The sequence below is a fragment of the Plutella xylostella genome, chromosome 5 (assembly GCF_932276165.1).
Source record: "Plutella xylostella chromosome 5, ilPluXylo3.1, whole genome shotgun sequence".
NCBI lineage: Eukaryota > Metazoa > Arthropoda > Insecta > Lepidoptera > Plutellidae > Plutella > Plutella xylostella.
In genome coordinates this window covers 7,705,607-7,723,847 of record NC_063985.1, presented here as the reverse complement: position 1 = coordinate 7,723,847, position 18,241 = coordinate 7,705,607, and the positions used below count along the sequence as shown (strand labels likewise).

At 42.3% G+C, this 18,241-nt stretch overlaps 1 protein-coding gene across 9 annotated transcripts; it reads right to left on the bottom strand.

Moving 5' to 3' along the window:
* Nucleotides 1-262: 262 nt before the first annotated feature.
* On the bottom strand, nucleotides 263-18,117 carry LOC105389334 (double-stranded RNA-binding protein Staufen homolog 2). Of its 9 annotated transcripts, XM_048633567.1 has the most exons (18): nucleotides 17,981-18,117; nucleotides 17,729-17,887; nucleotides 13,866-13,977; nucleotides 13,302-13,404; nucleotides 12,756-12,898; nucleotides 12,050-12,151; nucleotides 11,423-11,543; nucleotides 10,815-11,026; nucleotides 9,949-10,072; nucleotides 9,499-9,644; nucleotides 8,990-9,193; nucleotides 8,486-8,563; nucleotides 7,902-8,052; nucleotides 7,093-7,214; nucleotides 6,344-6,449; nucleotides 5,835-5,968; nucleotides 5,256-5,502; nucleotides 263-3,150 (listed from the first exon to the last, which is right to left on the bottom strand). In XM_048633567.1, the coding sequence occupies exons 2-18, from the start codon at nucleotides 17,869-17,871 to the stop codon at nucleotides 2,990-2,992; spliced, it is 2,409 nt and encodes an 802-aa protein (XP_048489524.1). In that variant the 5' UTR covers nucleotides 17,872-17,887; nucleotides 17,981-18,117; the 3' UTR covers nucleotides 263-2,989. The 9 variants fall into 9 exon arrangements, with proteins under 9 accessions (XP_048489524.1, XP_048489522.1, XP_048489532.1 ...); XM_048633565.1 differs by lacking the exon at nucleotides 7,902-8,052 and having other exon boundaries at nucleotides 8,335-8,563; XM_048633575.1 differs by lacking the exon at nucleotides 7,902-8,052 and having other exon boundaries at nucleotides 5,348-5,502; nucleotides 8,335-8,563.
* Between the last annotated feature and the right edge of the window lie 124 nt (nucleotides 18,118-18,241).

Here is an 18,241-nt window from a genome sequence, read left to right as displayed (position 1 = left end):
AGTGAAATGTGCAATAAAAAGTAATTGTTATGTGGATGTGAGAGACTAAATGCTTTATTTTGCTTTCCGTGTGTTGTTTTCGTTTCGGAAAAGAAGCAATTTCGCGTCAAAAAAGGAATAAGGTATAATATACTTATATTTTTTTTCACTTCTAATTGTAATAATCTATTTTTCATCCAAAATTTACTAAACCCATAAAGTGCACCACCGGGTATCTGAGGCACCAGCCGCCACTGTAAGGGAGTAAAGAAAAGTATTTGGATACATTTTATTACCTTTATTATTGTAATCCTTACAATAAACTGCTAACAGCACAAAGTTTAAATGGGACCCGTTCTGTCCACGTAATAATATATAAAATATTAGTTTTATGTACTTATATCAAAATAAATAAAAACACATAGTTAGCCCGCCGGCATTTTTCGTATCCAATAAATGTTGAATTTCTCCATGCATAGTTGTACGCCAGAATGTACAACTTAAAACATTGAGAAATTTTCGTAATGGCCTCGATTTAAAAACGTTCAACGTTGTATAAAAAAGTCCTACATGCCATTGGTTGTCGAGCTATTTCGTAACATCAGGCGTTCGTCGCAGGGTTTATAGTTATGTATATCATTGATTGCAAGTGTTATAACTTTATTAGTCAACAGCTTGTTTTAAACAAGTTCAATTAGTCTGAAATCGCATTTAATGCCGAGATCGACTATCGCTTCTGCAAAATGCGTGTAGCCTATAAACCCCTAATTACGAACGCTGAAATATATTTTCTATCGCACCAAACAAGGCTACCAAATAACTCGTACTAAAGGATCACTATTACAGTTTAACCTTCTGTCGCAAGTTCGAAACATTTTTAACAAGAACGGTAGAAATGATCGATATGTAGCCAAATTAGTTTTAAACTGTAATAATGTAATAAACACCTAAACAATAACTTTTTTAACATTAGCGGACCCATTACAATGAAATGTACAATTAAAAGGGGGATTTTATAAAATACGAAATAGATCGGTGCTGTTCCCTTTGAATAGTAAAATATACACTTATGTCACTTTAACCTATGATAACTATAATGCTGCCGATCGTTTAGTACATTTAACGAGAACGTAATTTGATTAGTCAAACACTATCCTAGGTCATGAGAGTACACACGGTTATAGGGCTTACGATATACACTTAGCCTACGGTCAATGATAATATTTTGGCAGATTCACAATAGACGATCACTTTCCAAGCGAATTTTGTCTCATTTTGTTTCATTTCTATTATGATTTGTAAATTCGTGTTTCTGCATGCTGAAATAAGTAAGTCATAAAACCCAGAAATCATACTAACGTGAATCTCCCAAAACAATATACTGGTTAATACCTGAATGAGCATATCCACTACTGTAAGGTGCCACAATCTGCCTGTATATTAACAATTGAAAACAGCTCCAGAACGGCATTCACACCGGGTATTCCCTCAACGTTGTCCTTTTATTCAGACACTAACCAGTAGCTAAAGTACCTCCACTCAGAAACTTGATGATGCAAGATTATTGGAAAGCTTAGCTTATTGGTGGGCTATCATGTATGTTTCTGAGTGTGATCCTTGCTGAATGAGTACTGAGATGAAACTTACGACTACAATTACACATTTCATAGCTAGGGGTCGGAAGTAACATTAAGGAGCTTTGGCTCACTGCTTCATTTATAAAAGCTTTTTAGTTACCACTGACTGTCGAGCTATCGGTTTAGCAATGGCCAAGCGGGTTGAAAATTCAATTGGGCACATACAATACACTTTTAATGGTTGTATTAGAACTCATCTGCAAGCATTGTTACATAAAACCGATACCTTTACAAACAGCTCACAACTTAATCTAAACAACTTTTATAAATAAGTATATTATGCTAAATATACTTGAAAATCGAGGCCATATAAATGTCCGCCGTAATCCCTAAATATTCTTAAAATACTAGCGTTCGAACAATACTGGGATCTCGCGTGAGATTTTACAGTAAATTATTAAAAATATGCACGAAATAATTAAGGACTACGGCGACTTACTTAACTAGAGCTAAAGTGTCACCATGGCCGCATGATTCAACTTTAGAGCGATCGTCGACTGTCAACTATTCGACCACCGAATCTATATTTTAATCCATGTCTCTTTTGTATTGTCAACTTATGTATTATTAAAGAATTGTTTATTTCGGTATAAAACGTCCAAAAGGACTTTGTTAAATGTCAGCAGTTTCGGTTCGAATCGGTGGCCGTGTTACGTAACTTTGGGTTTGGCCTCACAGCCTCATTCGAACATAATTTATTTCGATATAGGTTTACTTATTCATATCCTTGATTTCAGAATAAACATAGTACAGGGCAGACGTCGAGGTTTGGCAATTTATTATAATATAGTCCTCTGTCTTTTGAAATATAAGCATTTAATGTATTAGATCATACTGCTTCATTAGTCAAAGTGATCTCAATTGCGAGTTAATGAATAGTAAAACAATTTGCTCCTATGATAAACAAAATAACATAAAATTTATTTCGTAGAAAATATAATGTACCTAGTTTGTGAGCGGCTTGTAACAAAAGGATTAAAACTAAAGACAACCTCTACAGAAGCTGTGTATAACAAAAAAATATACAAGTTTTGCTAAACTTAAAACGCGTTCATTGATAAAGGAAAAGACAACGAGACAAAAATAGACGCGAGATCAAAATAGAAAGTGAAAACATCACAACGCTTTCTTAAATTTTATAATAAAATTCGACCCGAACTAGGGATCTAAAGACGCATTTTTATTAAAAAGACACTATAATTCATCGCTTCAACGCTAAAAACATGCAACAATTCAACGCTTAAAAGTACAATTCAAAAATCGTATTCAGACCCCTTAAAACGCATTGTGACATCTTCACATAGGTTTAGTGTACAAATAATAAATATTGCAGTATAAATTAGGCTAGTTTTGAGAGGGCTGGGTGGTTACAGCTAGGAGGTGGCGCCACAGTGGCGGCGGCACAGTGCTGCTACTATGTGTCTGCAGTATGTCGCCGCCACTGTGACGAGGTACCTGTGTGGGAGTTCACTCGGCCACGCCGTTGCTAAGCACGCTCGGCTTGGCCGCGCCCGCGCCCGGCAGACTCTGCACCCTGCAAGGTAAGTTAATGTTGTAAGTTAATGCTGCAGTGGGGAAGCTGCGGCCTCAGCCTATGCTGAGCACTTTGAGTCTGTGTTCCTACCAGACCGGCCTGCGCTGGACCCGAACGTCGCGAGCGCCGCCCCGGCGCCTCCCTCACGGCTCGTGGACGTGCTCGCCTTTACTGAGCGAGACCTCTTGCAAGCAGTGCGTAAGCTCAGAGGGCGAACCTCACCTGGCCCTGACGCCATACCCCCCTACATAATTAAAGGCTGCATAGGTGAGCTAAAACATCCGATACTTTATATCTTTAACCTAATATTAAGCTCAGGTGACTACCCGAGTACATGGAAGGAATCGCGAGTAACACCGATCCCAAAAAAAGGATGTAAAACTGAAGTGGAGAACTATAGACCGGTGGCTATATTATGTGCAATGGCAAAAATATTTGAAATGACACTACATGCCAGTCTGTTACCACAGTGTGCACCATATCTGACGCCTCTTCAGCACGCGTTTCTGCCAAAGCGGTCGGTAGTGACAAATCTGGTAACTATGCTAGATTTTATCACGCAGGAGATTGACACAGCGGCAGGTAACCAAGTGGATGTCATCTACCTGGACTTCCAGAAGGCCTTCGACCGTGTGGATAATGACACGCTTCTGATTAAACTGAGTCAAATGGGATTCGTGCCGAGGTTGTTGAAACTATTCGCCAGCATCTTCAGGGATAGACAACAATTTGTGAAATATGGCCCATATGTCTCGAGACCCTATGGAACTCACTCAGGAATAAGTCAAGGATCAAACTTGGGACCATTCTTGTTTGTCATCTTAATAAACGACCTGCCAGATGTAGTCACCAACTCTAAGGTACTGTTATTCGCTGACGATGTCAAATTGATGAAGGCAGTTAACTCTCAGGATGATTCTCTAGAGCTACAGCGTGACATAAATGCTTTGCATAAATGGAGTCAAGAGAATAAGTTATACTTCAACCCCAGTAAGTGCGAGATGATGACATTCTCCAGGTCAAAATCACCGTACCAGCACCAGTACACCATGGAGGGTGCTCCTATAGCGAGAGTGTGGCAGGTACGGGACCTAGGCGTTGAATTTGATGCGCAACTAACCTTCCGCCCTCACCTGGAGAAGGTTACGAAAACGGCTTTCCAGCGGCTGGGATTCGTGCTGCGTAACTCAGCCCCTCTCACTTATGCAGCGACGGAAACCATATACAAGTCACTGGTCCGTAGTATCCTGGAAAATGCGGCGGTGGCCTGGAGTCCCCATCAGGACAAATACATTTTAGCGATGGAACAAGTCCAGAAACGATTCTTGAGGTCACTGTACAAGAAAAAGTACACTTACTACCCATTTATGTACCCAACGCGTTTTCTGGAAGGTTACTTAGGGTATGACTCGCTAGAACTCAGAAGAAACATGGCACTGGCAAAGTTTATTCTGAGTATCATAAGGAATAAGGTAGACTGCTTGGACTTGCTCCACAATATCCTAGTGCTTTTTGTACCTAACAATTTTATGAGAGCAAGGAGACACATGCTTTTGGCAGAGGCACCCTCGCGCACCAACTTGTACCGGGAGTCTCCGGTGCCGCGCGGCCGGCGCCTGCTAGCCCGGCTGCTCGCCGCTCAGCCCGGTGTCGACTTGTTTGCCGACTCACTCAACACCGTGTTGAGAGCGTGTAAAAGTATGGCAGAGATCGGAATGAAAGGTTCGTCCATTATGTAAACGTACTTAAGTAATATAGTTAGGTATAGTAAATGATGTTAAGATATAAGTATAATGATAAGTTTACAATTTGTAGTTTGTGTTTTTAGAAATAACCATATGTAACGCCATAGGTCTTTAGCCTGTAATGTTATGTATGATGTGTAAATAAATAAATAAATAAATAAATAAATGTTACATTCACATTCCGTAGAAGCTAATTTTGTGGGGTCTAATTGTCGCCTTCTTGCATCATATTGCATCAATTTGGTTGTCATCATCAATCTGCTAAGATTATTTTCAGTGCGCGTTGTATTTACTAGACGGGCCGGCTACGGCGGCGCGGCTGCACTGCTCGTGCTGCTAGAGACACTGCGTGGTACGTACTGGGCGGGCGCGTCGAGGCCCATGAGCGCGAGGGCGCGCAGGGCGGCGCGGCTGCACTGCTCGTGCTGCTAGAGACACTGCGTGGTACGTACTGGGCGGGCGCGTCGAGGCCCATGAGCGCGAGGGCGCGCAGGGCGGCGCGGCTGCACTGCTCGTGGGACAGGGCCGTGGAGGCGCCTCCGCCGTGGCACATCACTGGGGGCACCGTCGACAGCGACACCAGCGAGAGGTATTCGCCGTGGTTGCGCTGGAAGAGATAATTGTGGGGTTAGTCGGAGGGGTAGATCAAATTTTCGCTTAGATATTTTGACATCGCATTACGTGTACGATAATTTACGTTTATGAGGAAGCCAACAAAATAAGAGCTTCTTACAAAAGCAATAAAATAATGCGCCATCTCTCCAATATTCTCATTTACATAAAAAAAACACGAGGTTGTAAGCCAAAAACGATGAGGAGCGGCAATTACGCTATTTACATACACCGTCTTCACAGATCGTAAGTGCCGCGCGCTCCTCCGGACAGGCCTATGTCTAGTAGTAAGCGATTACGAACCGAAGACGATGTATAATTAGTTACCTTGGGGAAGTCGGAGAACTGCACGGTGAAGCCGAGCAGCTGCGCGAGGTACATGAGCTGGTCCTTGGCGCCGGGCGAGCCCGAGCCGGGAGCCGCGCCGCCGCCGCCGCCCGTCGCGCTCGACTCGCTCACGCCTGGAATGTGCAGAATAGAACTACATAGCAATACATATTTTGTGAGGGTCGGTACGGCTAATCTCCTGATCAAGTGGTTAGAGCGTAAGCGAGGCAAATCGCCGTTAAGTCGAGTCGATTTTAGCCCGTGTGTGAATTCGTGTGGCTTTAGTTACCTGTGTAAACACCCTATAAGATGAAATCATAGCCTAGGTATATCCCGACAATCAACCGGAATACCATGATTTTGTACCATCCCCTGAATGTGTGCGTTTGTTAAATGTAATTATGAATCTTCTATAAAGAAGTCTGAGCGAGGATAGTGCGTAGTAGCGCTCCTTGGCAGAGTCCTCTCCAACATTAAACTATTATGTACTATTCATAAAGGTTCTTTACCGTTGGGCGGCGGCGGCTGCCCCGTGCGCTGGTGGTAGTCCATCATGAGCACGCCGGGCACGGGCTGTCGCTCGCTGCTGCCGTTGCCGTTCGTCGCTTCACTCTCCTGGACCACAAACGGTTTGTAGGTTAGATTAAATAAATATCTCACTGTTATACAATGTTTGATAGGCTGTAGACTTGAAATAACTGAAAAAACTATTTTTTGTTGGTTTAACTTCTAAACGAGAACATGAGAAGATAGACCATGTAAAGCGTCTTTCACAAAGACTTGGACTTTGGTCTGTGGCATAATGCTTTTTTTACCGAAACTTTCAAGAAAAAACCTTTTATCGAATGATTGCTTGCGGGCCAAAGTCTATGATTAGCTATGTATAACGCGCGCAGATAAAGAAACAATATCAATATGGAAGACGGCTTCATGTCGTCTCGCGCTGTCGTGCTATTAGTAGGCCTGTCAATACTCCTTCCTACTCCTACTTATGCAAAGGTCGTCATTCCGATATTATTTCTTTATCTGTGCGCGTTATTTAGATAAAGTTTATAATGTATTTTTTCTTACTTGTCGTAGAATTTGAGCAATCTTGGAGTGAGTAATGACAAATGAAATACTTACAAGCAAAAATGATTGATTTCGTAATTTAACCATTTATTTTGGCCTTAGTTTATTTGTTTAATAGTATTTTAATTAAAAAGATACACAAAGATTTACCTTTTTCGCCAAATAAGAATGAATACAGCATACGTACTTTTCTCTTAGCATCGGGGCTAGCGGGCGAGGCGTCGACGCCGGGGCTGGCGTCTCCGTTGTTGGACGTCGCGCTGGACGCCGGCTCAGTCGCCGTTCCCAGCTCCATGGCCAGTAGGACGTCTGGAATGTACAGGGGATTGTTAGAAGGTTGCTACAGAGGTGCTCACCGGATCCTTCATACTAGCGGCTTACCAGCCTCAGGGCTTACAGCGGAGCGGGGGCGAAGATAAAACATAGTGGTCGCATAACTAATGCGCAGCGAACACGTCGTGGACTTGTAGCGAGTTCGCTGCGAATAGAAGCGTCGACTAGTGTACTTTATATTGTAAACTCGCTACATATACGCGACGAATTATTTGCGTGTCCGTAACGTGTTTGCTGCGCATTCGTTGTACCGACGTTTTGTACTGTTCACTGTACGCAACCCGTCGATTACCCGTCTTCTTGTTAGGGCCGTGTCCGGTAGCCTTGTTATATTATTATACACTATGCCACGGGTTCCATATACTATATCCATAGCTAGACCACAGCTGGAGTTTACAAGATAATACTCACTATGCGCTGCCCGTAGCTTAGCCGTCTTATTAGGGCCGTATCCGGTGGCCTTGATATACCTATTATACTGAGACTATATGCATGGCTAGACTACAGGTGCAATTTACAACATAATACTCACTATGCGCAGCCCGTCGCTTAGCCGTCTTCTTATTAGGGCCGTGTCCTGTAGCCTTGATATATTAGACACTATGACACGGTGGATTGTGTGGAACCATGGTTAGACGTTGTAATTTACAAGATAACACTCACTATGCGCAGCCCGTCGCTTAGCCGTCTTCTTATTAGGGCCGTGTCCTGTGGCCTTGTGCGGCGCGGCGTCGCACTGCACCACGAACTCCCGTCGTCTCGCCGCTCCCCGCTCCTCGACCACGGAGTATTGAGGGGACCTGGCCCGAGCCATGTGAAGCACCATGGCGAGGCAAGAGACGCTATGCCATGGCTAGAGAGTTGGTGTAATTTACAAGATAATACTATGCATAGCGCTTATTGCTTATTAGGCCCGTGTCCTGTAGCCTTCATATATTATACACTATGCCACAGAGTATTGCGCTGATCTATGGCTAGACCACAGATGGAGTGTACAAAATGATACTCACTGTGCGCAGCCCGTCGCTTGGCCGTCTTCTTATTAGGACCGTGTTCTGTAAGCCTTGATATATTAGACACTATGACTAGAACTTACTATGCGCAGCCCGTCGCTTAGCCGTCTTCTTGTTAGGCCCGTGCCCAGTGGCCTTGTGCGGCGCGGCGTCGCACTGCACCACGAACTCCCGTCGTCTCGCCGCCCCGCGCTCCTCCACCACGGAGTATTGAGGGGACCTGGCCCGGGCCATGTGCCGGACCATGGCGAGCCGGGATATGGGGTTGTCGCTCGCGTCGCCGCCGCCTGTCTCTGTGCCGGTTGAGCTCTCCTGGAAGGGAAAGAGTTGTGGTAAGTAAACAGTAGACCGGAACGATGATGTATTCGATTACATCGTAAAAAGGTGTATCTGTGTAGGATATCCCAGTGTGAATATGACTTTGGTTATGTAGTGGAAAAGGAACTCACACAGAAACATAGGTTAGGTATACCAGCCTAATGCCTATTATAATTATTACCGCTACTTCTACCCGCTCTACTTGCATTTCTAGACTGGAATACACTCAAAATCGTATCCCAATTCACGTTTTTTTTAATTGACAAAAACTATAGACAAATAACACTACTTCAATAGAGTAGACTAGGGTCTGCCATTTGATTGGCCAGTCACATCAGCGACAGTCGTTGACGACTCGCTGAGCATCAGACAAATATGTATAGAGAACTCGTGACAAATCACTAGTGCACTACCCCTCACCTTGATAAGATTCCTGGGTTTCTTCTTGGGCGGCTGCGGCTTGCGCTTGGCGGGCGGGGGCGGGCGGGCGCGCAGCAGGGCGGGCGGCCAGCGGCGCCGCATCTCGTCCAACATCTTCTCGGCCGCGCGCCGCTTCGACACCTTCTTGCCGTTGCCCTCGCCCTCGGTCTCCATGTCGCCCACTGTGCACGCTGTTATGAATACCTGCGGAGGGTTGGGTAGTTAATTAGGTGTGGGACTATGAGTCTGTAGCACAAATGTAGTGGAGTTCTGAAATGTATAGCCAGAGGTTGGGAGGCTAAACCACTGGCGGCTCTTGAATACCAAATACAAATAATACCACAGATGCTAAATGCGGTAAATAACCAAGCCCTTGCAGCATTTTTTTTAAACTGCTAGGCCTCTCTCTAGAATGGCCACAACACTCTGAACTTATCCTGCCACTACTGGCCACCTGTGAAGTTGTCAAGCTGACTGCAGAACTAAATAGCTGTAAAATGTATTCTCACCCTCATATGCGGCGGTCCCCGCTCCGACTTGACGGTGAAGATGACAGTCAAGTTCCGTTTGAGGGCCAGCTCGTGCACAAGGGAGACCGGCGACTTTATTTCAGAGTTCAGGATGTCCGCCGCCGCGCCGTTCTCTGTTGCTGATGCTGAAAGTGAGAATAATTCATGTGAAAGTGAATACGTTAGTAGTAATTTAATGGAGTGTTAAAAGTGTTATAGACCATAATCACATAAGGGGATTCTCGCAATATTAGGTATCGCTTTTTTTTGTATCTATGCATCATGATATTTGAAACAACTTTGTAGTGCTGCCTTTGTCCAGCAGTGAACCATTGATGCTCAACCTCGGCATTTCAGCATTTATAACATTCTGTATGCTCACTGAACACAACACAGCTAAGTCAGATTTCTCTAGACTAACACAACAAAACATCTACGTCAGTAACTCACTGTTGGCGGCATCGGCGGCGGTGGCGGCGGTGGGTAGCGCTCCGTCGGGCCGCAGGTCTTGTAGGGCACGGGCGGCGGCGTCGTGCCGCGCAGCCTGCGGGGTCGGCCCTTCGCCGAGCCACGCCTGGAATGAATGACGTTTGAATATGAGGGTTATTGTGAGCAATACTTGAAGTTATATTGGTTGAAAATCACTTTCATAATAGATTTAGCTTATTTCTTATAATTCGGTATGTTAAGTAATTTTATGGTGATTGTTTTTATAATTTTAAATTGAAGTATGTTGGAATTTGAGACACTAATTTATATATTTTTTATTTTACTGCTCTCGTTAATTTAATAAAAAATAATTAAAGATCGGCTCTTCGACGATTTTATGACGTCATTCGCTACCATGCAGCCGCTGACGTCATCAAGATCGTAACTCTGTGAATATTTACACTTTAGATTGACAGAAGTGACATTTAACAATTGAACATTTTTATTCTCTTTGGTTGAAACTTTAACCTTGCACAGCGTCTTGAAGGACAAATTATATTTTCATTTTTGATAAAATAATCGGAATCCTTGAATATTTTATATTTTTAAGAATGAGACATTTATTACGAAGATAATATCTCGAAACGGTTTTGGAATTAGCATCAAATTTTTTTAATTAACATACCGAATTGTAGCGGTGACTGAAATTTATTAATTAAAGAAGAACGCTGTCTGTCTTTCCTAGTTTTGTTAGAGGTTCTTTCAATGATTTTGTTATAGAAATATACTATCCTAGTGATAAATGGCTTGCATTAATTTCCAAGAAACAGTATGACGACAACATCACAATTTAATAAAACACACTTTCATTCACAAACTCAACATACCTGTCCACCGACAGCCACCCTGACTCTATACAGCAAACACGGGGTCACAACCCTGGGTCCGTACACGAGCGGGGGCGGCATGCGGTAGGGGGCGGGGGGGCGCGTCCGCGGGAAGCGCCCCGGGGCGGCAACTGGAGGGATGTTGGTGTAGATCGCCGGCTGGCAGAGCTTCATGGCTAGCGCGTTCAGTTCTACGGTCGGCATTACTGTTCCTGTTGGCATGAGATGCGGAGAGTGAGTTTATTATTTATTTATTTTAAAAATAAAAAAATTAAGAATCGTCAGCGATACGCATAATTTTTACAAGATGTTGTTGGGGAATGTAGAATTTCTCAACATTATATTTGTGATACACACATAGAGGCATAGGGAGCTAGAAAATATGATCAGTACGATTGATTCAGAGTCCTGTTTAGTGCGGTAGCTCTTCAAAACTTCGTGTTTTTTCAAGCAAGTGTAGCCCTCCTGTCAAAGAATGGACCCTAAGGCCCTGTTTCACAATGTCTGAATAGTTGCTACCTGTGAGATAAAATAAATGCTGTCACTCTCTGTTATTTATTTTTTTGACCAGACATTGTGAAACAGGCCCTAAGTGTTAGGTAAATTACCTGAATGCCTGTGATGCGCGGCGGTGGCGGCGGGCGGGGCGCGCGCGGGCGGCGCGGGGTAGCGGGTCTGGGTCAGCGCCGCGCTCGCCGCACAGTGCTGCGCTCGCTTTATTGATGATCCCTGCGAATAAATGTTATAAAATGTATCTTTTTGCTATAAAAACAGAATTACTTATATTTATGAGTTAAAATTCTACACGCAATAGTGTCGTCAAAAAGAGCATTATCTTCCGCTACTTATCCAATCAAATCATTTCAGAACAGTTACAGCTTCCACGCTCTATATTATTGTATTTTAGACGTTTCCTTATGTCTAGTAAGTAAAGTTGGTTTTCCTTTGCAGTCATCAAATATGTATGGGATTTCGACTGTCAAAAAACCAATAATATAATGGACAGAGTATAGCAGGAAACTTTACACATGTAGAACTCATTCGTGTGGTACCAATGAAGATGTGGTAGCTATCGGTGTTGGAATAAAGGGATAGGTAGGTAGTACGTTATTTTGTCAAGTTATTACAAAAGTGTATAGCTACTAAAGAAGGTTACTGTAGGAATGATCGCTCAGCGGTAGGAATAGTAAAATATTCCTTTTTGATGTTTATTAATATTGAAACATTAGACTTACGTCGGCTGTGTATTCCTCGGATTCGCCGAGTCGTAGCGTCACTGTGAACACCTTCTTGTGTGCCGGCCCTGTCTCAGACGTCAGCCTGTATTGATGTTTAATCTGAAATAAATATATTTATGAACATAAAAGTTGTACTTTTACTTATACTGGAATAATTTCAGAAAAATCTGGTTTTTACTAAGCCTGTATTGTTCTTTATTAATTTCGGCTACATTTTACCGTGAAATCAGACACACTTAAGATCTATTATATTGTTTAGAATTTAGAATGACAAGCTAAGTCAGCCTTACAGCTTACTAGATACCGCTCTTACAACACCGTGTATAGTATCTAATAGCTGTTTTTATCATGACTTCACGGTTTGTCTCATAATGTCAGTATATCTGTGTGTTCTGATTGACTGATATTAGCGCGTTACTGATAAAATTACGCTGTACAACATGCCAAGACAGGAATATAGATGAAAAAGCCAGTGAGATACTCCAGCAATGGGATATAATCAAAAGACAAGTAAACTATATATCTGGATACAATATTTTTTTTATATAATTTTTTTTGCACTTCCCTAGTTTCTGTTCCTGAACCTCCTGCAGGTTGACTGGTAGAGAATGCTCTTAGCATTAAGTCCACCTGATTGTACATCTACTTTTGTAAATTGTGCAATAAAATTATAAATAAATATTAAAAAGAAAACACAACATACCTTATTGTACCTGGCCAGTTCGTTGACCAGGCACATGGGGGTCTTCTCTTTACTGTTGGCCACGCAGGGCGCGTCGGGGCCGGGCTCGGGCGCCGCGTCGCCGGCCGCGGGCGCCGCCGCTGCCGGCGTCGGGGCTTCGGTTGCTGGGGGGAAATTAGGTCTTGTTAATAAGTGACTAGACTAGGCAAGACTCGATAGAGGTCGGTTAGGGATGATGTACCTAAATAATGGGGATTGGCGTAGCTGAATTCTCGGAGAAATAGAGATCTATAGTTGCCCAAACGGATAACCGACACGTATGGAGAGAGACTTTGGCAAAGGTCGGACTGGTTTATAAGCCCATCCAACAGCATGTACCTATCATTCCACTCTTCACACAGGTGACTACCCTTCTATTTTCACAACAACATTTAGAAACAAATTGATAGTTCCACCTGTGGATCGACCACAGGATCTCTACATATGTGTTGAAGAGTGTATCGAATAGAAAATGGCGTGTGTTTTCCGTATCACTAGTATAGTAGTGTAAACATAAGAAATAGGTACCTGGTCCTGGCGCGGCGGCGGGCGGCGGCGGTGGAGGCGGGTAGACCACAGCAGGCGGCGGCGCGTAGCCCGGGTAGTTACGGCGCATCGGCTTCATCTGCTGCTGGAACACACAAGCTGTATTAGTTTCATTGCCTGGGTAGATTGTATTTTTTTCAAAATGGTGTGAAATAATCCACGTCGTAATTTCGTAGGCCTAACTCGACTGCCCGAACAAAGGACAGCAATGCACTACGAACGCAGTTTTGTTTTAGAATCATTAACAAATACCGAGTGATTGAAAATCGGGGGGTAAGGATGAGTTTAAATAACCATAAAAGACAAAAGTCGCATCTGTCGAATATCCGATAACCGATATTAGGGGTGTTCTAGAGTGGAGACCGCGACTAGGTAAACGTAGTGGAGGACGCCCTCCGGCTAGATGGGGTGACGACTTGCGAACGGTGGCTGGTAATGATTAAATGCGGAAAGCTATAGATCGTATCCTTGCTTTGGGAGAGGTCAAGTGGCCATTGGGCTTCTCTAGGCTGATGGTGATGAACCATAAAAGTAGAAGCTACATACCGGTATCCTGGGCAGATGGTGCTGCGGCGGGTGCGGACGCATGGCGTGTGGGGGGCGCGGGCACCCCATGCCGGCCATGCCCACGCCGCCCGACGCGGGGCCCATCGCCACCCTGCAACCAGACCACTTGCTTATACTGGACCTGTAGCGCTTAGCAATAGTATGCAGTTACCTGCCGGTCTACACCACATGAGGCAGCAGCCTCTACGTTAGCGGTTCATTATCGACGCAGATAAACGTCACTATATCGTGATTTGCCATAAATATGGCGCTGTGATTGGTGGACCGCGCATTAAACGAGCTTATCGACGTCGATAACGACGGCCGCAGGCGAGTAAATAGGGGAACCTGCCTTTTCAGTGGGAATGACATCCACAAACGTGCTTTAAAACTTTGTTCTCAATACGGTCGCACTGTGTACACGACATTTTTCAAGATGTTAGCGTGTTTTCACTAAAAACGCACATGCTCGCAAGAAAAGTTGCGCAATGGATTTTCATGGTGGTAGACACGTATCGCAATCACACATTTTATTGAAATGAGAACAAAACGAACTTTTCTTTAGGGGACAAAACAACGAGACCGATATAATTCATGACCATGTGGGTAGTTTTATTAATGTAGACAGTTTTTAATATGAACTATGAATGTGGTATGTTAATATCTGAAATTCTGAACCATGTGGGTAGAGTTTTCAAGCGTGCTAAAATGAGATATGGTGACATTTTTACTGAAAAGAAGGTAATTTCAACCTGTGGCTAACCACTGGATAATCTCGTTACAAAGCAGTATTTATTTGCATATAATTATGATAGATAGAGTACTATATGTAGAACAAACGTACCTAAGATATATGTACTTTATTCACTGATACTTCAACACTAGACACCCGACAAAACCAACAGTTGTAGAAACGGCTATTCCGACCAAAAAATATTCCACGGCACTCTAGATCCCGGTACTTTCACATGCTCAGACTGGAGTGGACTGGCCTGGATGTTGTTCCAACTGCTCAGCTCCATTCATACCGAGTGATATATTAGTCTGAGACAGCCCAAGCTGGGACGAGACTTTCATGAATACCTGATCTGAGGGAATCAATGCATTGACCGTCATATGGTCCATTCAGGGGCAGGTTAGGGTGACAAAGCGCGCCGCAAGCACCCCTCACGTATCAACAAATTACACAATATTAACATATCAAAGCTCACAAAGAATACGTCCAGACAAAACATTAGGTATTTTATTTCATCTCTCTCAATGTTTTTTGTGACCATTAAATCGTTTCGGCGTTTGAATGCAAATGTCGCCAGCTCCTGTACTTTCTAACCATTTTAAGTGGTTTTGGAGTTGATGCATATTAGCAACCTTTCACTTTTTATGAGAACTTGTAAATATGGAGGTAATTAGGAAAGACAGCGAAATAATATGTATAGTAGCTGATTAAAATTAATTGACTTAATTAAAATAATGAGCACAAAAACTATGCCCATGGCCAAAATACATAGAATAGGTATTATGTATATTTGTATTATATAAATTTTGTGTCTACTACTTGCAACTATTGTCAGGTCTAGGGAGCCCTATTTATGTCTGGTGCATTATCTACTTTATTGACAAAAGGAATAAAATTTATTTTATAGAAGGGGATGGAGTGAATAGTTGAAATAATGTCTTGAGTAAAATGGGGTAGGGGGCTAGGTATTATTATTATTATCATGAACAAGATGTAACTTGAAACTGTGAAAGAGGTGTGAAGAAAGTTCAAAGGATAGGTTAGATTCAAAGTAGCTATAAGATCAAGTCATGATAAGAAGAAGACATCAAAGTAGTTTTCAATTATATTCATTGCATTATACAGCTGATTAGGTTTAAGTACCTAGCATTCCTTTATATTTAAGTGTAGTTAAGTGCCTGTTAATTAATGAATAAATACGATATAATATAATGAATAGAACACAAAATTTTTAAAGGAGTATTTTTTCTGTAAAAGCTATTAAAAAGTAACGAAAATCAGAGCCCATGGGACATGAGACAGATCTGCTGTGAGTTAAAAAATTAAGCCCCATACCAATTAACAGTTTAAGTATGGTTAGAATAGATTTTCCGTTATTTAACAAAGTGAGGAGATTTATCCTAACTAATATTATAAATGCGAAAGTATCTGTGTCTGTCTGTTACTCTTACACGCCAAAACTACTGAACGGATTTGAATGAAATTTGGTATACATGCGGTCTAGACCCTGGGAAAGAACATAGGCTACTTTTTATCACGGAATTACCACGGGCTTTTTTTTTAAGACGAAGCGAAGCACGCGCGAACAGCTAGCAAGGATATAAAACAATGAGTCTTGCTCTGAGTTCTTTGCCATACCATTCATTGGCTTATGTTTTATGAGACAGATGATTGATGATGATGATGATACACAGGGTCTAGTTGTTGACTGACGTGTACATTTATGTATAAAATGAAGACCTCTCTTCATACAACTATTTGAGTTGTTAATAACAGTATGGACAGCTGGGGCTAAGTATAACAGTAGGGTTAACTTTTTTACAATAGGGTAGGTCAGGACTCAATATGATACAAACATATAAGTAATATTGATTTAACTTAGTCAATAATAGAATCCGCAGGGCAATAGTTCAGCTAGGTAACTAATTGGATTGCACAAAAGAAGCATCTCCAAATATGGGCAGTTGAAAACTGAAAGCAAGTGATCTAAGTAACAGGAAACCATGGCAAACATACCTACATGCAAAGAAGAAGAAGACTTTCCAGATTCTAGTCAATAGTCATATAATAAACTTACATTTAATAATCATCATCATAAATATTGGTAGTAAAAGGTTATATGGCAAAGGGTCCCCTACAAAGAAATTAAACCTTCGCCACTACTGGTAGGTTCTGAATTGCCACTTCCATAGATATGGCACTATTCAATATATACAGAAATGTAGAAAGCTTGAATAAAATGATATAATGTAGAATTGGCTGGTGTTGACAGAGGTGGACTATGATTTCTACCCTCAGCCAAACCTGGATTAAGAGGCATTACCATAAAGTAATTAGCGGACAACTATCATTGTATGCAATCAGGAAGTTAATGATATTTAGGCACAGTTCAAAGGAATCATGGTGAGGCATGTTCTTGTGTATAATGGTAAGTACATACATATGCTCACAACTGTAATCCCCGAAGTGGTAGTAACCCTTTCACCATACATTTTTGTACTCAAGTGATAGGTCATGTCACAGTTTTTTAATGAGTACAATGCACTGAAGTTATCGGATAAGTGGGCAACCCGACTGTCAGATGTTTTCAAGCTGCCCAAAGGCCTCTAACTAGGCTTAACGTCTGCTGCTAAAGCAACCGGGGCCGAAGCAAGGAAGCATCCACAAAAGAACCACTTGAAATTGGTCACCCATCCAATGGCTGACTGGTGACCGTGCCAGTTGTTGCTTAACATCAGTGATCAGTTAGGATCTCTGAAGTCAACTCAACTACAGATGCTTCAAGTATACTAGTAAGTAATAGTAGATAAATAAATAGTTGTACATCGCAAGTGGTTTGGCCAGCAGCAATGAGTCATGACCATTGTTCAAGAAGTGATTGTAGCCTACAGAGGTGCATAGCCAAGCATGGTCCATAACTAGCCACTGTGTACTCAGCCTTTTGAAGTAAATGACCACTACTTTGGTACTAGACACAAGATTAAACATAACAAAGAAAACTCTAAATTACTCAAGATATCTTCAAGTACCTACAACAAGGTGCGTCATTCCACATAAAAGATGATCTTAATAAATAAATCTATGAATAAAGCATGCAAATAAAATAGAAAAGCCGAATGTACACTACCTAGGAATCGGTACGTGCCTGTTCTCCCGATGCATCTGATGAGCCGGCATCTGGTGGTGGCCCGGCATGCCCTGGTGCCCCGGCATGTGCTGCGCCGGGTGCCCCGACATCGCCTGATGATGCATGTTCGGGTGATGCATCATTTTCGCGATACCCTGCCTTCACAATCACAAACAAAACATGTATGATAGCCGCCAAATGACAAACACAATTTAAACCGACAAATAACGTAACCAGCCGAAAAAATCTTACCGGTACTTTGTCTCACGAGCAAGTGAATTTTCTTGCTATGCGATTAACATAAATAGGCTTACAATTACGGCCAATTTAGTTTATTTTGGCAAACAGTAAAGAAAATCGTTTCGTTCAACATGCGGCCATGTTAAAATGTTGCTAGTCTAAAGAATTATTTTTCAACCTACAGTTTATTTTAATTCTACTATAAAATACTGTTGATTTATTTAACATAAAATACTAATCAAGAAACATAAGTTACATACCTAATTCTCTAAC

Excerpts from the sequence above, each read along its gene's own strand:
- LOC105389334 (XM_048633565.1), bottom strand. The coding sequence starts at position 17,871 with ATGATGCATCACCCGAACATGCATCATCAGGCGATGTCGGGGCACCCG. Across the intron at positions 5,503-5,834 it reads AGTTCTCCGACTTCCCCAAG|CGCAACCACGGCGAATACCT; the intron begins GTAACTAATTAT and ends TATCTCTTCCAG. Across the intron at positions 3,151-5,255 it reads GGCCTCGACGCGCCCGCCCA|GGTGCAGAGTCTGCCGGGCG; the intron begins GTACGTACCACG and ends CTTACCTTGCAG.